The sequence below is a fragment of the Vicugna pacos genome, chromosome 8 (assembly GCF_048564905.1).
Source record: "Vicugna pacos chromosome 8, VicPac4, whole genome shotgun sequence".
Taxonomy (NCBI): Eukaryota; Metazoa; Chordata; class Mammalia; order Artiodactyla; family Camelidae; genus Vicugna; species Vicugna pacos.
Window position 1 is genome coordinate 60,291,677 of NC_132994.1, and position 16,757 is coordinate 60,308,433.

General features: G+C 41.5%; 1 protein-coding gene across 4 annotated transcripts in view; it reads left to right on the forward strand.

Annotated features, from left to right (window-relative positions):
- Positions 1 to 4,631: 4,631 nt before the first annotated feature.
- Positions 4,632 to 16,757, forward strand: part of UTRN (utrophin) — a 448,326-nt gene continuing 436,200 nt past the window's right edge. For 2 of the 4 annotated variants that reach the window (XM_072965969.1, XM_072965972.1), the window contains exons 1-2: positions 4,632 to 4,768; positions 9,775 to 9,939. In XM_072965969.1, coding sequence (XP_072822070.1) covers positions 9,861 to 9,939 — 79 coding nt within the window. In that variant the 5' untranslated portion in view covers positions 4,632 to 4,768; positions 9,775 to 9,860. Of the gene's footprint in view, positions 4,769 to 4,871; positions 5,143 to 5,307; positions 5,420 to 9,774; positions 9,940 to 16,757 lie in introns of those variants that run through there. The other 2 variants (XM_072965970.1, XM_072965971.1) reach the window with 2 other exon arrangements.

Here is a 16,757-nt window from a genome sequence, read left to right on the forward strand (position 1 = left end):
CACTAAACACTGTGATAAATGGTTTATAGTAATTCATTTGATTCTCACAACAGCATTTGAAGGTATTCTTTCTGTTTCACAGACAGGAAGCTAAAGGTTAAATTCCACAAGCTCACACAGCTGATAACGGTCAATATGATACTTGGCACTTAGGTAACTTAAATCCAGCCTGTTCCCTTTCAGCTATGCCATCTTCTGCCCTCCTCCTTCTTCAGGTTAACAATGAACTTGCATAACATAGTTTTGCTTTCTTTTCCCTTCTTAGTAATTTGGACATTTTCTGCCAATAGACTGTTTTACCTAAATGCACTCCCTAGCCAGTTTTGCATATTTCATTTGTTTCTTTGCCCACAAAATTAGAGGGTTGACGGAGAGACTGTAAAATCCCTTCCAGAGCCAACATTATGAAATTATACAAAGTAAACAAAACCAAGTAAAAGTAACAAGTATGATAATTTCAACACAAGGCCCACTATTGCTTTGACTAATTCAAGAAAGTTCTGGTTGTCAGTGGGCAGGCACATGGTGAAGGAGTTGGTCTGGGTTTATGCCCTCTCCTGTCTGCTCATCTTCCTTCTATTTCCAAGCCTCCTTTATTCTCTTTTTATGTCAGTTGCTCTTTTCTCCCCAACAGCTTAGTCCTTAGGTTCCTTGGACCCTGTGTTTCAGCTCCCATACCCTTAATGGTTCTCTCCTCCCTGCCCTCCTGCCATCAGACTTTCCCTGAAGAGCATCTGGGCGGGCTTTGTACCATAGAGCAGACTGAATTGCCCAGAATGCTCCTGAGGTGTGAATGACCTTTAATAATCTCAGGGGTGATCCACAACTGAATGAAACACTTCAATGCAAAGAGCTAAAGCTAATTGTGGGTATTTCAAAATTATGCTTGATCCAGTATGGATTTCTTTTCTTGTAGGGCAATTTCTAGGCCCATCCAATCATCCAAAGTGGCCTACTTGAGGCCAGCCCCTCAAATAGGGAATAGTGGCTCAAAGTGCAGTTCCCCAACCACCCTGACCTAACCTCATGGGTTGCTTGCTAAAACTGCAGCTGCCTGGGACTCACTAGACCTAGTAAATCAGAATTTCAGGTAGCTGGCAGGCAGTCTGAATTTAAAATATATTCCTCAGTGATTCTTAAGTTTACTAAATTGTAAGAACCTCTGCTTTGTGCTAATTATCCTCTAAAAATTTCATACCTTTTTTTTGTTTGCTTTTTTAGTTATATCACAAAGAATTTTGTTTATAGGGATCTTTAACTTGTACAAGTATTAGATATTTGACTGAAGAATTTAGCAACAATAATTAGCAAATATTCTAGTCCTGTTATGTAAGCCACAGAGCTGTACTTTTTTGATCTGAAAAAATAAGAAAAGGTAAATTCTCTACCTTATGTCCCTCTCTTAAATGCTTCCATGTGAGGATTTACTCATAGCCAACACCAAGGATAAAACTGAAGGAGTGCCTTGCTTTTTTGAACATTGTGTATTTCCCTGTGTTTTTATCGTTTAGAGAGAAACTGCATTTAGATAACTCTTGCATTAAATTTGGAAAGAAAGTTTTTTGTTTTTGTTTTTGTCTCTTATGCTAAGATGCAGTTCCCTGTATATGAACAATATCTATGTTGAATCAAGTCTTTCTATATTATATATCCCTACATATGCAGATATCTTTGCATATAAATCTATATATACACTACTCATATCATCATATTTTCTCCTATGTCCAGGGCATTATCCCAGGGACATCAACTGAGTTTTCTTGAGTTTTCACTGTTCTGTGGTGACTGTGGGGCCACTCAGAGTCGGGGTTAATGGTAGACCCAGGGCGGCATTCCCATCACTTTCTCTGAATGCTCTATATCCGTCTTTGGGGAGGATAGACAGAACCCTATTGCAGGCTAATGTCCCTGCTGCACGGTCTGCAGCTGGAATGCTGGTTGCAGGTGCACTAACTGCTACCCACGTGCCGCTCATCTGCCTCTACTCTCCCCTCCTCCCCAAGCTCCACTCTCAGGCTGTGGAGGAAGACCACACTGTCTGCGCTATGGAAACGCAGTCCTCTGGGGTCAAAATCTCCCACTAAATGTGATTTCTCTACTTACAAAGGAAACAGGCAGCAGGACCAGCTTGGGTCTGCTTGGTCATCCCATCAAAAGGAAGTTCTTGGCCTCTTTTGCCCATGGCCTACAGGGTGTATCAGTCTCTGGGTGAGGGAAGAAGGGCTAGAAACATGTAGGGCACGAGTCCCCAGGTAAGGCACCACAGGCCACTGAAGCTGGGTGTGGCTGGAGTCACTCTCCATACAGATGGCGCCCATTGGCCCATATGCCCCTTTCCTGAGGGCCTTCTGGAAGCCCAACTAAATATCCCCTCAGAGCTTGAAACCTTAAAAATTCTAGGTCCCCAAATGACTATGTTTTCCAAAATCCTGAGTTAAATTAATATTTGTGTAGCACTTTGCAGTTCTGAAGTGCTTTTCACTTACATAATTTTAAGTAATGAAATCCTCAAACACTCCCAAGTGTTTTTATTTTAAAGGGAGAAATCTGAGTTTCCATCAACTCAACCAGGACACAGGGCTCGATGAGCGGCTTTAAGGGTCTGTAGAATTATCAGTTAAAAGAAAGCTTGGTCCCCCTCCATCCAGCCAGACTCAAATAGCGCTTGCTCTGTCCTTTTCTTCCTGCGCTTATCACTCATCTTGCAGATCCTTAATTATTTACCTGTTTTATCTCACTTTCTAGATTTGAAGTTTTTTAGGGCAAGATCTCTATCAGATTTATCTTTGTGTTATTCACAGTGCCAGCGGATCTGGCAGGCCCCAAATTGGCCTTTGTTGAATGAATGAATGAAAGAATGAATGAATGAAATTGGATGAATAAATGATACCCATTTCCCATGAATCTTTTGGATTTTATTTGGCTTATGTGAAGGAAATCCCCCCCCCAAGAAAGGAAGCTAAGCTAGAGACTTTATGAGGAGCACTGTCTTTCAGGATCCCCCCTCTCCAACAGCATAGGGACTGCGGACCGTCCCGCTTTGTAACTGATAAAAGACTAGGGAGTACTTTCTGAAAAATTCCTCTAAGGCTCCTAGTGGTTCATCTTTACTGACTCGTAAATTTTTAGCTTTTAAATATTAAACCAGCAATAAGCCAGAGCTTCCTTATCAATCACCACCCTTTCCTGTTTGTTTATACGAACTAGGAATTTAGGTTGCTGGTTCTTTTTTTTTTTTTTTTTTGTCCTCTCCCAAGTGTGATAATCATGTAAAAGAATTTCAGGAACACATCGGGAATGAAATATATAAATAAGAAAAATGCACACACACACAACCAACTCATTTCTTCCCAGATATTATTCGACCAACCTCTCAGCCTTGATACAGACTTCGTAATAGATGTGTGTTTGTATATTGCTAGAGTAGACAGCGCAAACACGATTTGTACATATGAACGAATGTAAAACTAAATTTCAAGTTTTTCTTAACATAAAAAACGACACTAAGAAAATTATGTAAAATGAATATACCCTTGGAAGTAGGACCAGAGTTTCCTCAGCGTCAACACACTGAGATGGGTGAGTGTACGGGCAAGTGAAGATTCCTCGCCTAAAGGAGGAAAAAAACAACATCCCAGCTAGAGCCTGGGTTTGCCTGAGGGGGTGTGACTCACATTTTCGGATACTCTGAATAAAGGGGATCGCGTCAGCGCGAGGCATCCACGCCGGCTCCCGGCTCCCGGCACGCACAGCCCGCTCCCGGAGCCGCGCCGGGCGCGCCGCCCCAGGCTAGCCGAGCGCCAGACCGGCTGCTGCCGGCGGGGCGGGCGCGCGGGGCGGGCGCTGATTGACGGGGCGCGCGGTCAGGTGACCCCCGGCGCCACGTTCCCGGAGTCCAGCCTGCGGTGGCCGCCTGGGCCGGGCCCGGGCCGAACCCGGAGCCGAGAGGGGCTGATCTCCCGGAACAAAGTTGCCGGCCCCGCGGCGGCGGCGGAGGGGAGAGCAGAGGGGGAGCTTTTGCTCTGGGGCGACGCCGGGCAGCGGGCCAGGCTTGCTCGGCCAGCGGCTCCCGGGGAAAGCGAACTCCGGGTGCCCGGGCGCGAGCCGGTTCCCGGGGGCGGCAGCGCGCGCCCCGGCGGTCCTGCGCCCCACCCTCCCTCCTCGGCCGCCGGCGCCCTTCTCCCCTCTCCAACAAAGGGGCAGGCCGGCGGCGGGGAGGAGGAGGAGGAGCCCGAGGAGCGAGCCGCTCGCGCACGAAGTTGTGGAGTCGCCTTTCCTCAGAGGAGGGGAGCGCGGAGCGGGCAGCCGCAGCCTGCCGCGGGCTTTCTCCCGCCGAGGGGCGAGGAGGAGCCTCTGGCTCCCGAAGCCGATTGGGGAATCACGGGCAGCGGTGCCCCCCTTCTTTCGGGTCATTTCTGCAGACGGAAACTCTCTAGTGTTTGGCAAACTTGGTGCCTGCGCGCCCGTTCCAGGTTTGCACTTGGACTGTTTTGTTTTTGGTTTTTGGCGGAACTACGGGGCAGGAAGATTGCACAAGTGAGGGGCGTTTTCAGTCGGGTGTCAAAAAATTTTTTTTCTTTTGAATCTTGTCTGGTTTTCCATATTTCCTTAAAAACAAAACAAACAAACAAAAAAACGACGCACAGAGCCCACACTCACACACACGCCTGCGGTTACTACGTCCCGAACACACCACAGAAGCCCTCGGCCCTCCTGGGACACGGCGGCGGCGGCCGCAGGCGAGGCGGGCCCGCGGGTCACGGAGCAGGTAAGCCCATGCATTATTACGCCTCCGGCTAGGTAATGCGACCACAGCCCCGGGGAAATGGGGTGTAGGCTGCGGGGGGGGGGGTGGACTTTTCTGCGGCTTCTGCACCTAGGATCAGCGTCCCGAGCTCCTTCTCAACATTGAGTCCAAGATGTTACCAACTTTTGCGAGCACCTTCCTCGTAACCCCCGTTCAGTTCCCCACGGCGGGATAGAGAATGCCAGAAACGTGGAGAGAGCTCGGACAAGAAGGTCCTGCGGATCCGTTCAGTAGCGAACGACCCAAACGCCCCCGACTGGTTCTGGGCTGCCTCTCGATTCCCGCAGTTTTCCTCTCCTCTGGGATGAGAGGGTCACTCATCTGTGCCTTGCGCGGTGAGTGGGCCAGTGATCTCCAAGAGGGGACGTGGCTTCCTAGGAGGGCCTGTCACACACCCAGCCCAGGGAAGGCGGGGCCCGGAGGTGTCCGCAAGGACAGGGTGGGGAAGGGTTCCCAGCCATCCGCCTAGCAGGAAACGTGCTGAACTCCGGGCCGTTGCTGCTCCCGAGGGTGGGGCTTTGGAGAGGGGGCGAGGGGCGCTCACTCCGTGCGTAGTCCCGCGCGGTCTCCTCTTCTGGCTTTCCGGACCCTTGGCATCTCTTGCTGCAACTGGTAAGGTAATTCATGCCCCTGTGTGGCTCCAGTTCCGAGGTTCTAGTTGCCCAAAGCCACTTTAAAAACCAGGACAACACTAATTTTAGGCGATGCAACTTTTACAAGGCACGCTGTTAAAAGTAAAATGTTTTCTCCAAGCCCCAGATTACGAGAGGGATTCGTTCCAGGGTTGTTTCAAGGGGAGGAGAAAACGTGCCCGACTTCCAAGAGCCAGGGCCCCCCCACTTTGCTTTACATTGAACTGGGGAGCTCCGGGTCTAATCTAACAGCCCCGGGGAGAGTCTCCTCTGTACCAGCCTCCAGGTCACCTGGGAGGGTCAGTTGCCGTGGCCGGCGTGAACCGAGTTCGGGGGAGTCCCGATTCCCGGGGTCCGGGTGGGAGCTCGTGGCCCCTGGGACACCTGGCAGCAGCCGCACCAATTCCTTTGTAACTTGCATGGGCCTCGGGAAGTCGGGTGGGTGGGCCCCTCTGGGCTGGTTGCTGGTGGCCGGGAGGAAGCAGGCTGCCGATAGCGCCGCGAGTCAGGCGAGAGCTGCAGGAATGCGAAGCTCGTGGGTGCTTCAGCTTCCGAGGACCCGGCGGCGAGGGCCACGGTTTACGCGGAGTCATTCCCCGCCCCCTGGTCCACATTTATGGAACCGATGAGACAGCCCTTTAACTCTCCTTCAGGTGTTTACCTAAATTTATTGCCCCTTTACACAGTATTAATCACACCAGTATGAACCTTCCCTTGGAGCGCTTCCGAGAATGAATGGCAGTTTTGGCCCTGGGCGGTGTCTTTCACTAAGTTTCATGCACAGCGGCAAACTGGCTCCTTGGGCTTCCCTTTCCAGAATCTCTAACATTCTTAGGTTTGGGTTCCCAGTGTAAATGAATGAATAGGTTTTTTGCCTAAGGCTTTCACTGTATTTCCATCATAACTGCACATTGTTAAACATGTTTGTATTCTCACATTTTGTAATTTCCAAAATTAAAAAAAATTATAACATTAGTTTTCCTTTAAGGCCATCCTCCATACTTTCAACCTAGGTTTATGGCCGCACACTCCTGGCTTCTGGTCCATATGACAGCCAGAGATGTTCTGAAGACAGAATTGGTGAATGTAGAGTCCAGTGTGGGTTTCAGTGAGAAAGAGCTGGCTAAACTTTGCAGAACATCATTATGAGGAAACAGAAGATAGAGCAGAGGTAACAGTTAAGTTACAGTTGTAAAGAGCTGAACACTTGTAAAGCAATATCCCATTCATTTATTCTTTTTCTCACCTAGCTTGGTGTGGCAGACCACCTGGCTTCTATACTATAAATGTGTAAGTGGAGGGTCACACATTGTTAGTGATGAAACTTTGATCCTTTCTCCTGACAACCAGTAATAAAATTGCTGCCGTATGGTACTCAATCTGGCGACCCCTGACCGTTGGTGGCAACAAGTGGCAGTCAGTGGCTGTGTGTCACTGGTAAAATGGTCTTCTGTGATACTCCCTTCTTCTCATTCTTTTCTTGTCCTCTGATCTCCGTTTCTGCTGTATCTTTGTAACTTGTGAAGGATTTTGATTATTAAGAAGAGAAAATTTGAGCGATTATCTTCAGGAGTGGCAGAATCAAATATGATGATGAAGGAATAGTAATATACAAATAAAATAAAGTTCTGTGTGTTCGAACAGTTTACTTTTCTCTTTTATGGAGTAGGAAACGTCTTGGGAAAGTATTGAAGACCCTTGGCTAAGACCAGATATGAAGGAGAACATTAGAAATATCTCTCAAAGGGAATAGTTGCTTTCAAGTAAAGAGAATTTTGTAGGGTAAAGCTTATTTTCCTTAATAAAATTTTATGTGCATTCTTCTGAACAATGCTTTTGATTGTTGAATATAATAAAATGCACTTAAGAGTTGAGCAAATCTTTTATAGTTGTGTACCCTTCCAAAGGAACTTAATTACATAATAATCCATAAAGTATAACAGTAGTGACAATATAAAAATGAAAAACGTTTTTATATTCTCACAGAATCTGGCAGACTGATGATCCAACCTATATATGCCTCCCTACTGGAGAAGAAATTGTTCCTAAAGCTTTAGCAGTCCACTACAGTTTTCATCTGCCTCAAACACTTTATTTTTTTAATTATTAAAAATATTTTTTTAATGGAGGTATTGGGTTTATTGAAGCCAGGACCTTGTGCATGCTAAGCATGTACTCTACCACTGAGCTATATCCACCTCCTGCCTCAAACACTTCAACACTTAAAACTTTTTTCTAAGGTAACTTTGCCCTCCTTGTTACTAGAACACAGCCTTTTCCTAACTGGTAAGGAAAAAACAATATTTTATGTATTTATATTTTTATAAATAATATGGTGTTTCCTTGAATGTTATATGTCATAAAACATATGAAAACTTCTAAATATTGCATAAATATGTAAAAGGAAATATATTAAAAATAATAATGCCATACGGTGTGTCCTTGAATTAAAGAACTGAGTTGTCTAATCCTAGCTAGCAGTAAGCTCTGGTTCTGATATCTATTGTAACATGTGAATTAATGTCTGTTATTTGCAGAGTAATATTTGGATGTGTTGATTGCTATATTCCCAAACAAATGATTAATTTATTTAATTGGCACCTAGGGTGCCCTTAAGGGGCTGTTAGGATATAGCCAAGCTGTTGAACTTAAACTTGAATTCTGATTCTGCTTGGGTTGTTGGGGCATTGTGTACGAGAAAGCATTCTATTGTTGACATTCTTACAAGGTGGTTCTGCAGGGTGGAATCCTCAATTCTATCCTAAATTTTAAAGATGCCTCTGACTATTTAATCACTAAAGGTTAAAATTATTTTGAGGGGTATCTATTCTCAGCAGAATTCACATGATGTATTTTCCAGAATAAGATCTGTGTCAATGGATATAGCATGTTACTGTCCAGATTTATATATAATTCAGACCATTAATGAGATCAGATTTTTTTGGTTATGTCTATATATATATATATATATATATATATATAGACATATATATAATACACACACATATACATATATATATCTCAGAGGCATCTCAAATTCAGTAAATCCAATTCACACTCATTATTTCTTCCTTAAGAGGCTCATCCTCCACTGTTCTCCAGCTCAGTGGATGACAATTGCCCTAGTCAAATTGGGCAGTCATTTTGCACCTCAGTATCCTGAATCTCTCATATCCAGTCACTTCCCAAATTCTATGAACATTCTTTATTTAATATCTAATATCCTACATGCCCACCCACTTCTTTCAATCTACCTTTATTTAGGCCACAGTCGTGTTGATTTTCAGCTTAAAACCATCTACTGGATTGCCACTGCTCTTTAAAGAGAGATCAAAAGCCTTGACATGGTCTACAATGCCCTGTCCCTGGTCCTGTCTACCTTCTTCACCTAGTTCAACAGATCTTTCTTGTCTATCTTCTTTCCAAAAACACTGGACTTTGCTCAGATTCTTGAATGCTCCATGATTCTTCCTGCCACTTCACGTGGGAGCCTCTTCTTCTCTTCCCACCTCTCTTTTTTTGCTAATTAAATTCATCTCGTCCTTGAAGGCTTGACTCAAAAGTCACTCCTTCAAGAAAGCCTCTAATTGCTCAGGGCAGGTCAGATTCCTCTGCCGTATGCTCATGTTACTCTATGCTTCTCCTTTGTACATTTGTAACATATCAGTATTGTAATGAAATAATTCATTATATGATTAATTGCTTGGTGTCTATGAATTTCAAAACGGTAGAGGCTGTCTCTTTTTTTAATATTTTAATGGAAATATAGTCAGTGTACAATGTTGTGTCAATTTCTGGTGTTCAGCACAATGCTTCAGTCATATAGGAATATACATATATTTGTTTTATATTCTTTTTCACCATAAGTTACTACAAGATATTCAATATAGTTCCCTCTGTTATACAGTATAAACTTGTTGTTTATCTATTTTATATATATTAGTTAGTATCTACAAATTTCGAACTCCCAATTTATCCCTTTTCACCCCCCTTCCCCACCCTGGTGACCATAAGTTTGTTTTCTACGTCTGTGGGTCTGCTTCTGTTTTGTAAATAAGTGTGTCTTTTTGATAGTCATATATCCATTGCCCAGATCACTGCCTTACACATAGTAGGCACTGAATAAATATTTGCTGAGTGAACGGCTACTATGTATAACTATATACAATTGTACTTGACTCTATATATAATGTATATATAAAACTTAATCTGCATAGTCATTTATATAGTCATTATACATATAGTCATTATACATATAGTCATATATTACATGGCAACTTATACATTATAGCCATATTTTTATTTTCAAATTAATACGTTGCATTTTTCATTTAGGTATTGATGTTGATCATTAAAGAAAACTGAAAGTTTTAAAAAGAAGACCCTGTAAAGTCTTTGGATTATACTGAAACTTGGCTAAGATGGCCAAGTATGGTGAACACGAGGCCAGGGCTGACGATGGGCAGAACGAGTTCAGTGACATCATTAAGTCCAGATCTGGTAAGTGATGGAAGCTTAAGAATGTGATTTATTTTTATGCATAAACTACTTAGAAGTTTTTTCCGGCTTGTTTTGTACTACTCTTGTAAGGCAAACTTCTTTTGAGAAACGTAATTCTGACACATGACTACTATACTGTACAAGGTAATAGAATATCTCTGCGTATCCTATTTTAATTTCTCAACCCAACTTGGTCTCATGGTATGTTGACTGGCATTGCTTGCTTGGTGAAACTGCCACCCATAGTTGAATACTGTTCATTTATAAGGCTGCCCCTTGAACACAAAAATGCAGCTGAAAAAATGAGGCTTAAAGTAGGAAGTGTCCCCAACAGGTATCCCCCTACCTGTGCTTCCCTTTTTGAAATTTCTTACGAACCTTCTCAAGGAACAGTTTTCACCTAAATAATCTAATAAATTAGACTAAAACAGATTAATAGTTTTCATATACACATTTAAATTGAGAATGTCCTCCAATTTTTGTATAAAACCAAGTGCTTTTCGATTCTGGCTGTATAAATGAATCAACTGAGAAGTCTTTTTTTTTTTTTTTTAAATGCAGATGCACTGGCTCCACTTCAGACCTGTTGAATAAACATTTCTTTGTTTTTAAAAAGATTCAAATACGATCTGAGGTAGACTCTAAGGGGTGATATTTTTGAGTAGCCAAGGCCTTTGTAAGTTTTGAAAATTACACAGAACTCCACCCTGGGTGTGAACACTGTACTTAAGTAACTTTGAGAGTTACTTTGGGATATAAACTTACATCCAGTGTCATTTTAGAACCATAAAAGGAAACTAAAGTCTGCTTGTGCTGTATGAACCATCTTTATATTATGCTAGGAAGTTATTTCTTATTTATGAATCTGCAGAAATATGCCCTAAAAAAAAGAAATATGTACTGAAAATCAGCTCTAAATTAACAGAGATACACATTTAAGATACACATTTCCCTCCGTGAGACTGGTGTCGGTTGACTGGTAAAGATTTTGGTTATTACAGTCTTGGCTCTACATATGTAGCTAAGTATTATGTAACTTGAAGTATCTTTTAGGGGTACAGCTTAGTACCCTATTTTAAATTATGCTCCGAGGATGTTTTATTCCTCCCAAATTCTTTTTGTTTGAAATTCTTCAGTAGCATAAAGTACTATGTAGATATAAGAGATTATTAATGTAGCATACAGAATGTATATCTAGAAATATGTAAATGTAACAAGGAGGAAGATTAAAGTGAGACAATGTAATGTATCCCTGCTTGTCATGATCTGTAAATTGTGAGGAGTTATGTTCTTAAGTAGTTTTCTGAGTCAACCTCCATTATAGTAAGCCCTTTGCTATTTATAACTATATACTTTAGCCATGTCCATAAAAAAGTAATTATATAAATTAAAAAGTACTAGGTATATATATATGATGAGTACACATAACTTCGAAACTATTCCTTAAATTAAAAATGGTCATTTAAAAAGACTGACTTCTCATACACTATTGAGGGATAGTTGGGTAGAAATTATGACGTATTTTTAACGTATGCATGCTAATTGGCTGAGTAGCTTTGTGTTTGGAGTTTTCTTCCTAGGGAACACACAAAAATATACAAGCAATAAGTTGATCATAGCATTTTTATTACAGAAAAAAATTGGAATCACCATAAAAATCCAATATTGAAAATTGAGTAAGTCATAATTTAGGGAGTATTTATAAAGTAGATTATACATTCATAAATATATACATATGAACATAAAAGTATGTTCTTGATATTGTTAAGTAAAAAATGTGTGCAATATGAAGTCATTTATGTGAAAAATATTTTTTCAAAAAAGTTTAGCAGAGTGTACACTAAAATGTTAATAGTGCTCATCTTGACATTTGGGGATTGTTTTTCTCTTTTTGCTTATATGTACTTTCTAAAACTTTTCAGTGAGGCTGTATTACTTCTTAATATTTTTAAAGACAAATTGCTCTGAGTGTTTTAATGCCAAGGCAGTGACTATTACTTCTTTTTTTGATGGCACCTACTTCAAAACACATTGAAAAGATAGCTGTTGCATTGTTGAGATCTGAATCACATTCTTTCAGCTGGATTATGTTGCAAAAAGTAGGTAAATTTGGGTTTGAATGGGCCTGTTTGTTCCAGTCTTGCTTTCTGGAAGGCACTGTTTTGATTCTTTTAAGGTAAATATTCATATAGTGGTCATTTCTCATGGTACTCTAAAATTTACACATTGAAGAGGGATTTTTAGTTCAGAATAAGTCAAAGGAATCATCTACCTATAATATATATTTTTAGAAGTTCTTCCTTGAACGTGTTCTGTACTGAATTTGTTGCTTTTTGGTTTTTTTTAAAGGAGTGTTTTCCTGTTAGAGAATTTTAATTCTAATCTGTTCCTCTAGGTTTCTTCCTTCTGGGGGACTGGTTGTGGGGTAAGGGGTAGAGCTTGGGATGGGAAAGAATTAATGTTGAGAGTATACTGATAAACTTGATCTCTTGGTTTATGAAGATTCTTTTTCCTCCTGGAATCCTTGGGTTTGAACAGTCTAAAGCCTGGTATTATAAAAATATTTTAAAATATATATGCATTTTATGTTAACGTATTAGGATTGTTTATATTGCCCTCATTCAATGTGAATTTGCTTTATGCTCTGTGTGAGATTTAATCATTTTTAAAGTTATTTTCACTATCTAAACAGAAATTTGAAATATCAAGAGTAGATAATGAAATAGCTTCATGAATATAAAACTTACACATTTCTTTATGGTTGTAGTACATTTGCCTTGGATTTGAGTGAATTATAGAGAAGAACTGGAAAGAATATGACCTTTATAATTTAGGGGTTGGGGCTGGGTTAAAGTAGTTCTTTCTCTAACTTGAAGACATACAAGTCAAGTTCATCCATCATCAATGAGTGCATTTTTGACAGCCTGAATCAGTGGGCTTCAGAAAGCTTAACAATTTAGTAAATATTTTGAGAGTAGGCCAAGAATAAGAATTTTTTTTTAAGTGAAATATGTTGTCAATGGAGTCTGTAATGCATAAACTTCTGCTTGGAACATTTTAAAGGTGAAATAATAAAATGATTTGAAATACATGTAAAATCAAAGGATAGCCTTGCTGCTATTTTATTCTGTCAATAGCTGACACACTTTCATGCCAGTAACGTAGAATAAGTCAATCTTTTCTGTTCTTCTTAGCGCTGTTGTGTTAAGTTTTAGCTCAGAGTGCCCTAAAGAGGGTAGACCTCAGGGCTAAAGGCTGTGGCAGCTAGCTCCAGGTGGGGGTTTGGACTATTAGGGATTTGAATCATAGACTCTCAGATGGGAAAGGGCCATTTGTTGAATGAATTGTCAGTAAACTTTACATCTTTGTATGATTCAAAGCATTCTTTAAAAAAGCCTTTGGGCAGGAAGCCTGAGTGTAACAGTTTTATCATTTCTTCCTTCACCTTTTCTCTTCTTGTGTAATCCTGGGATCTAGTTGTTGAGGGAACCTTAAGAGGCCACATGACCCGGCTATGCCTGTGCAGTGATTACCTAGACTCTGCTTGCGCACCTCTGGTGATGGGCTCTCACTGATGATGACGAGGATGATGATGATGATAATTACAATGATAATTCTAGCAACTTACACTTATTGAACACATACTGTGTGCAGATATGGTGCTCAGAGTTTAATCCTCATAATCCCTGTTTTACAGATGACAGACATGAGCCACACAGAAGTAATTTGCCACACTGGCCTTCTTTTTATTTCTCCAAAGTCCCAGTCATGCCTACCTCAGGGCCTTTGCACATTCCTCTTCCCTTGCCTTTGCCTAATGAGTTCCTTCTTATCACCTCTGAGAGAACTTCCCTGCTGACTTTAGAAAGTAGCTCTCCCAGTCACTCTTGACTGCCACCTTATTTAAGTTTCCCATATGCACTATATGGCACTTTTCTTGTTTTGTGTGTTTGTTAATGTACTTCCTACTAAAATTTAATTCCGCAAGAGCATGCACCAATACATCAGTGGCACCAAGCCCAGTGTCTAGCTCATAGTAGGTGAGCAAGGAATGTTTATTCAATGAAAAAGGCTACAGAGCTAGAAAGCGCCAGAGCTGAGATGAGAACTCAGGTGATCTGACTCCAGAAACCCTGCACTTGACCTCTAAAGAGTGCTCAGTTTTCTAGTTTACAAGGTAGCTTATTCTGTTGCTGCTGGATGACTTTTTCATTTTGTGCCTAAATCTATTCTTTACAAATTTTGTAGAGTATTAATTGTGTTCATACATCCCTCTGCCTCTTCCACTGTAGTTACAAGGTTGAGACCCTGGGCAGAGCTGCTCTAGACTGCTGGCTGGCATCAGAGCCCTGCCAAGGGAGAGCCCTCTGCAGGAGACACAACCTGCTGCCCCCCCCCCCCCCCCCGATTATTGGCTTTGGTCTCTGTCCTTCCCTGTTAAGAGTTAGCAAAGGGGAAAATACCGGAGGACAGGCAGTCTTCTTCTGGGTGGAGAGTAGAGAAATTGATCATCTGTTTCTGACGTGAATTCCCTTTTCTCTTTCCCTCTGCCTGCTGCTCGAGGCTTTTAACTGGCTGATTATAAAAAGGTAGTGGATTTCAGATGCACTGCGATCTGGCACTATTTAAGCCCTGGTCTGATGCCCAGATGGGTACCTGTGGCGTTGAAAAAGTTGGTAGAGGTGGGGGGTGGGGGAGAGTAGGAAGGAGAGGCCAGTGACATAAGAATAAAACAAATTATTTAATATGGAATATCATACCTGGTTACATTTATAGCAAGCCTCCTAAAAAATGCTATGCTTGCATAAAAATAACCTTGCTTAACAAGATGCGGTTTTATGAAAATATGAGGAAGGTTACTTTACTTGTTTATCTTTCAGAGGCCTTTCATTAGAAAAGACAGTGGTTACGTTGTACTTTAGGGAGTCACTGATCTAGTTCTTTTTCATTTAAAGAAATATCTGTGAGGGGATTTTCCTAAAGAGTTTAAGGGACTGTGAAAAATAGTTCTTCTTTCTTTTTTCCTGAAGCTTTGCTTGGCTGAAATACCTGTGCTTTGAAGGGAGTCTTTGAGCAGGTTTGGTTTTTTCCATGAGCCCTGGGGATTTGTGGTGAGGGACAGGAACCCTGATGGAAATTCAACTCGGGTAGAGGAGGGCAGCTATTCTTGTAATGCGCGTAAAAATATTTTCTGTGTTGGTACCTCATTATGCTGAAGGTGTGCCAGCCTAGAAAAGTCTTCTGTGTTCTCATGATTCTCCTGACCTGTGACCATGGTTGTGAAAGCTGTATAGGCAATCCGTTCTCAAAGGAAAAACATGAATGGTGGACAATGTTGTAAGCAGTGGTAGTACATTAATTCCATAGACAAAATGGAAAGCTTAACCTTATCGAACCTTATCTGAGCCCAAATTTGAACTAGATGCCAACAGGATGATCTTCTGGGAACAAGGGAACATGCAAGATCATTGGAGCAGTTGTAAATACTAGTTAAAATTTTGTCGTCAGAGATTACTCAGGTGGCTTCAGATGTATTGGTGAGACTCTTTTTTCCCCTCAAGCTGTGTATGTGGAGGCTGAGGTATTTACTCTATTACCATTTTTTTGTATGCCTTAGCTGTTTAATAATAAATACAGTCCGTTCAGTATTTGAAACATGAGTCAGCGTGAGTTTTTAATGTATATTTACTCAAGGATGGCTGTGAACTGAGGAATCTAAGCCGCATCTAGTCCTTTCACTTTTCCTTTGTCTGCCCCTGGGTTTACGTATGTCCAGTGCAGGAGGCAGGTGGCTTCAGCCTGCATGTAGCTCTCCGGCCTTGGCTCTGGTGCCTTTGAACAACCAAACACCGGAGGTTTACTTATACTCTGTGGAACTTCTCTGTAAGGAGCTTGGTCTCCCAGCCTAGCTAATAATGGGGATTGTGTGTGTGTGTGTTCATTTGGCAGCCAAGATAAAGGTCTAGGGTAGTCCAACTTTCACATCTGTTTTGAGAACTCAATTTGTGGGAAAAAAAGATCAGTTTTGTCTGTCACAGTCACAGAGCTCAAGGTGTAAAGCTCGAGGATAACTTCCATAGGTGAGTATTTCCAAATGAAAAAGTAATTTTTTTGTGGGCTGATTATGATGATTTCTGTCCAGTAATCTTAGCATTTAATTATGGAACATTATTTTCCCCCAAAGAGCAGGAAAAAAGTACGTAATGACATTTCTGTTGTAGCAGAGAAATCCAATAAAAAATATGACTTTGGGTCTTTAAAGTGGCACAACTTTGAAATGAATACCGTGGTTGAAAGAGTACTGTCTCTTTAGATCTTCTCTAATTCCATAGTTTTGGTATTTGCACTTTTCTTCCATGCCATCCTCTAATTAAGACTTTGGTGTGGGACATTTATGCGAAGAAGACTTGAGGGTGGATAGCATTTGGAGGTTAATACTGACTGATTTTCTCGCTTCTCATCGGCTGTGTGTGAGTCATGTTATTTAACATTAATTCAGTAATTACATGGATGTATGCATATGCTTTTATTTTGAAATTGCGGTTTTGGGCTGCGCCCCTATTGAGTTGCTAACTCAGGCCCCATGTCAGAACCACCTTTTGGGATTCCGATTCAGTCACGTGGGGTGGGTCCCAGCACCTGGAATTTTAACAAGCTCCGAGGGTTATTCTGTTTAGTGCTGTTGATTTATGGACAAAGGAGGCAGGTTTAAGACTCTTGGAACCAAAGTGAAAGTGGTCTGTGCATTTCAGAGGAATGAGGAAAGCTGTAGTCAAATGTTGAAGATTATTTCTGCTGACAAACTCTTCTAAGTAATT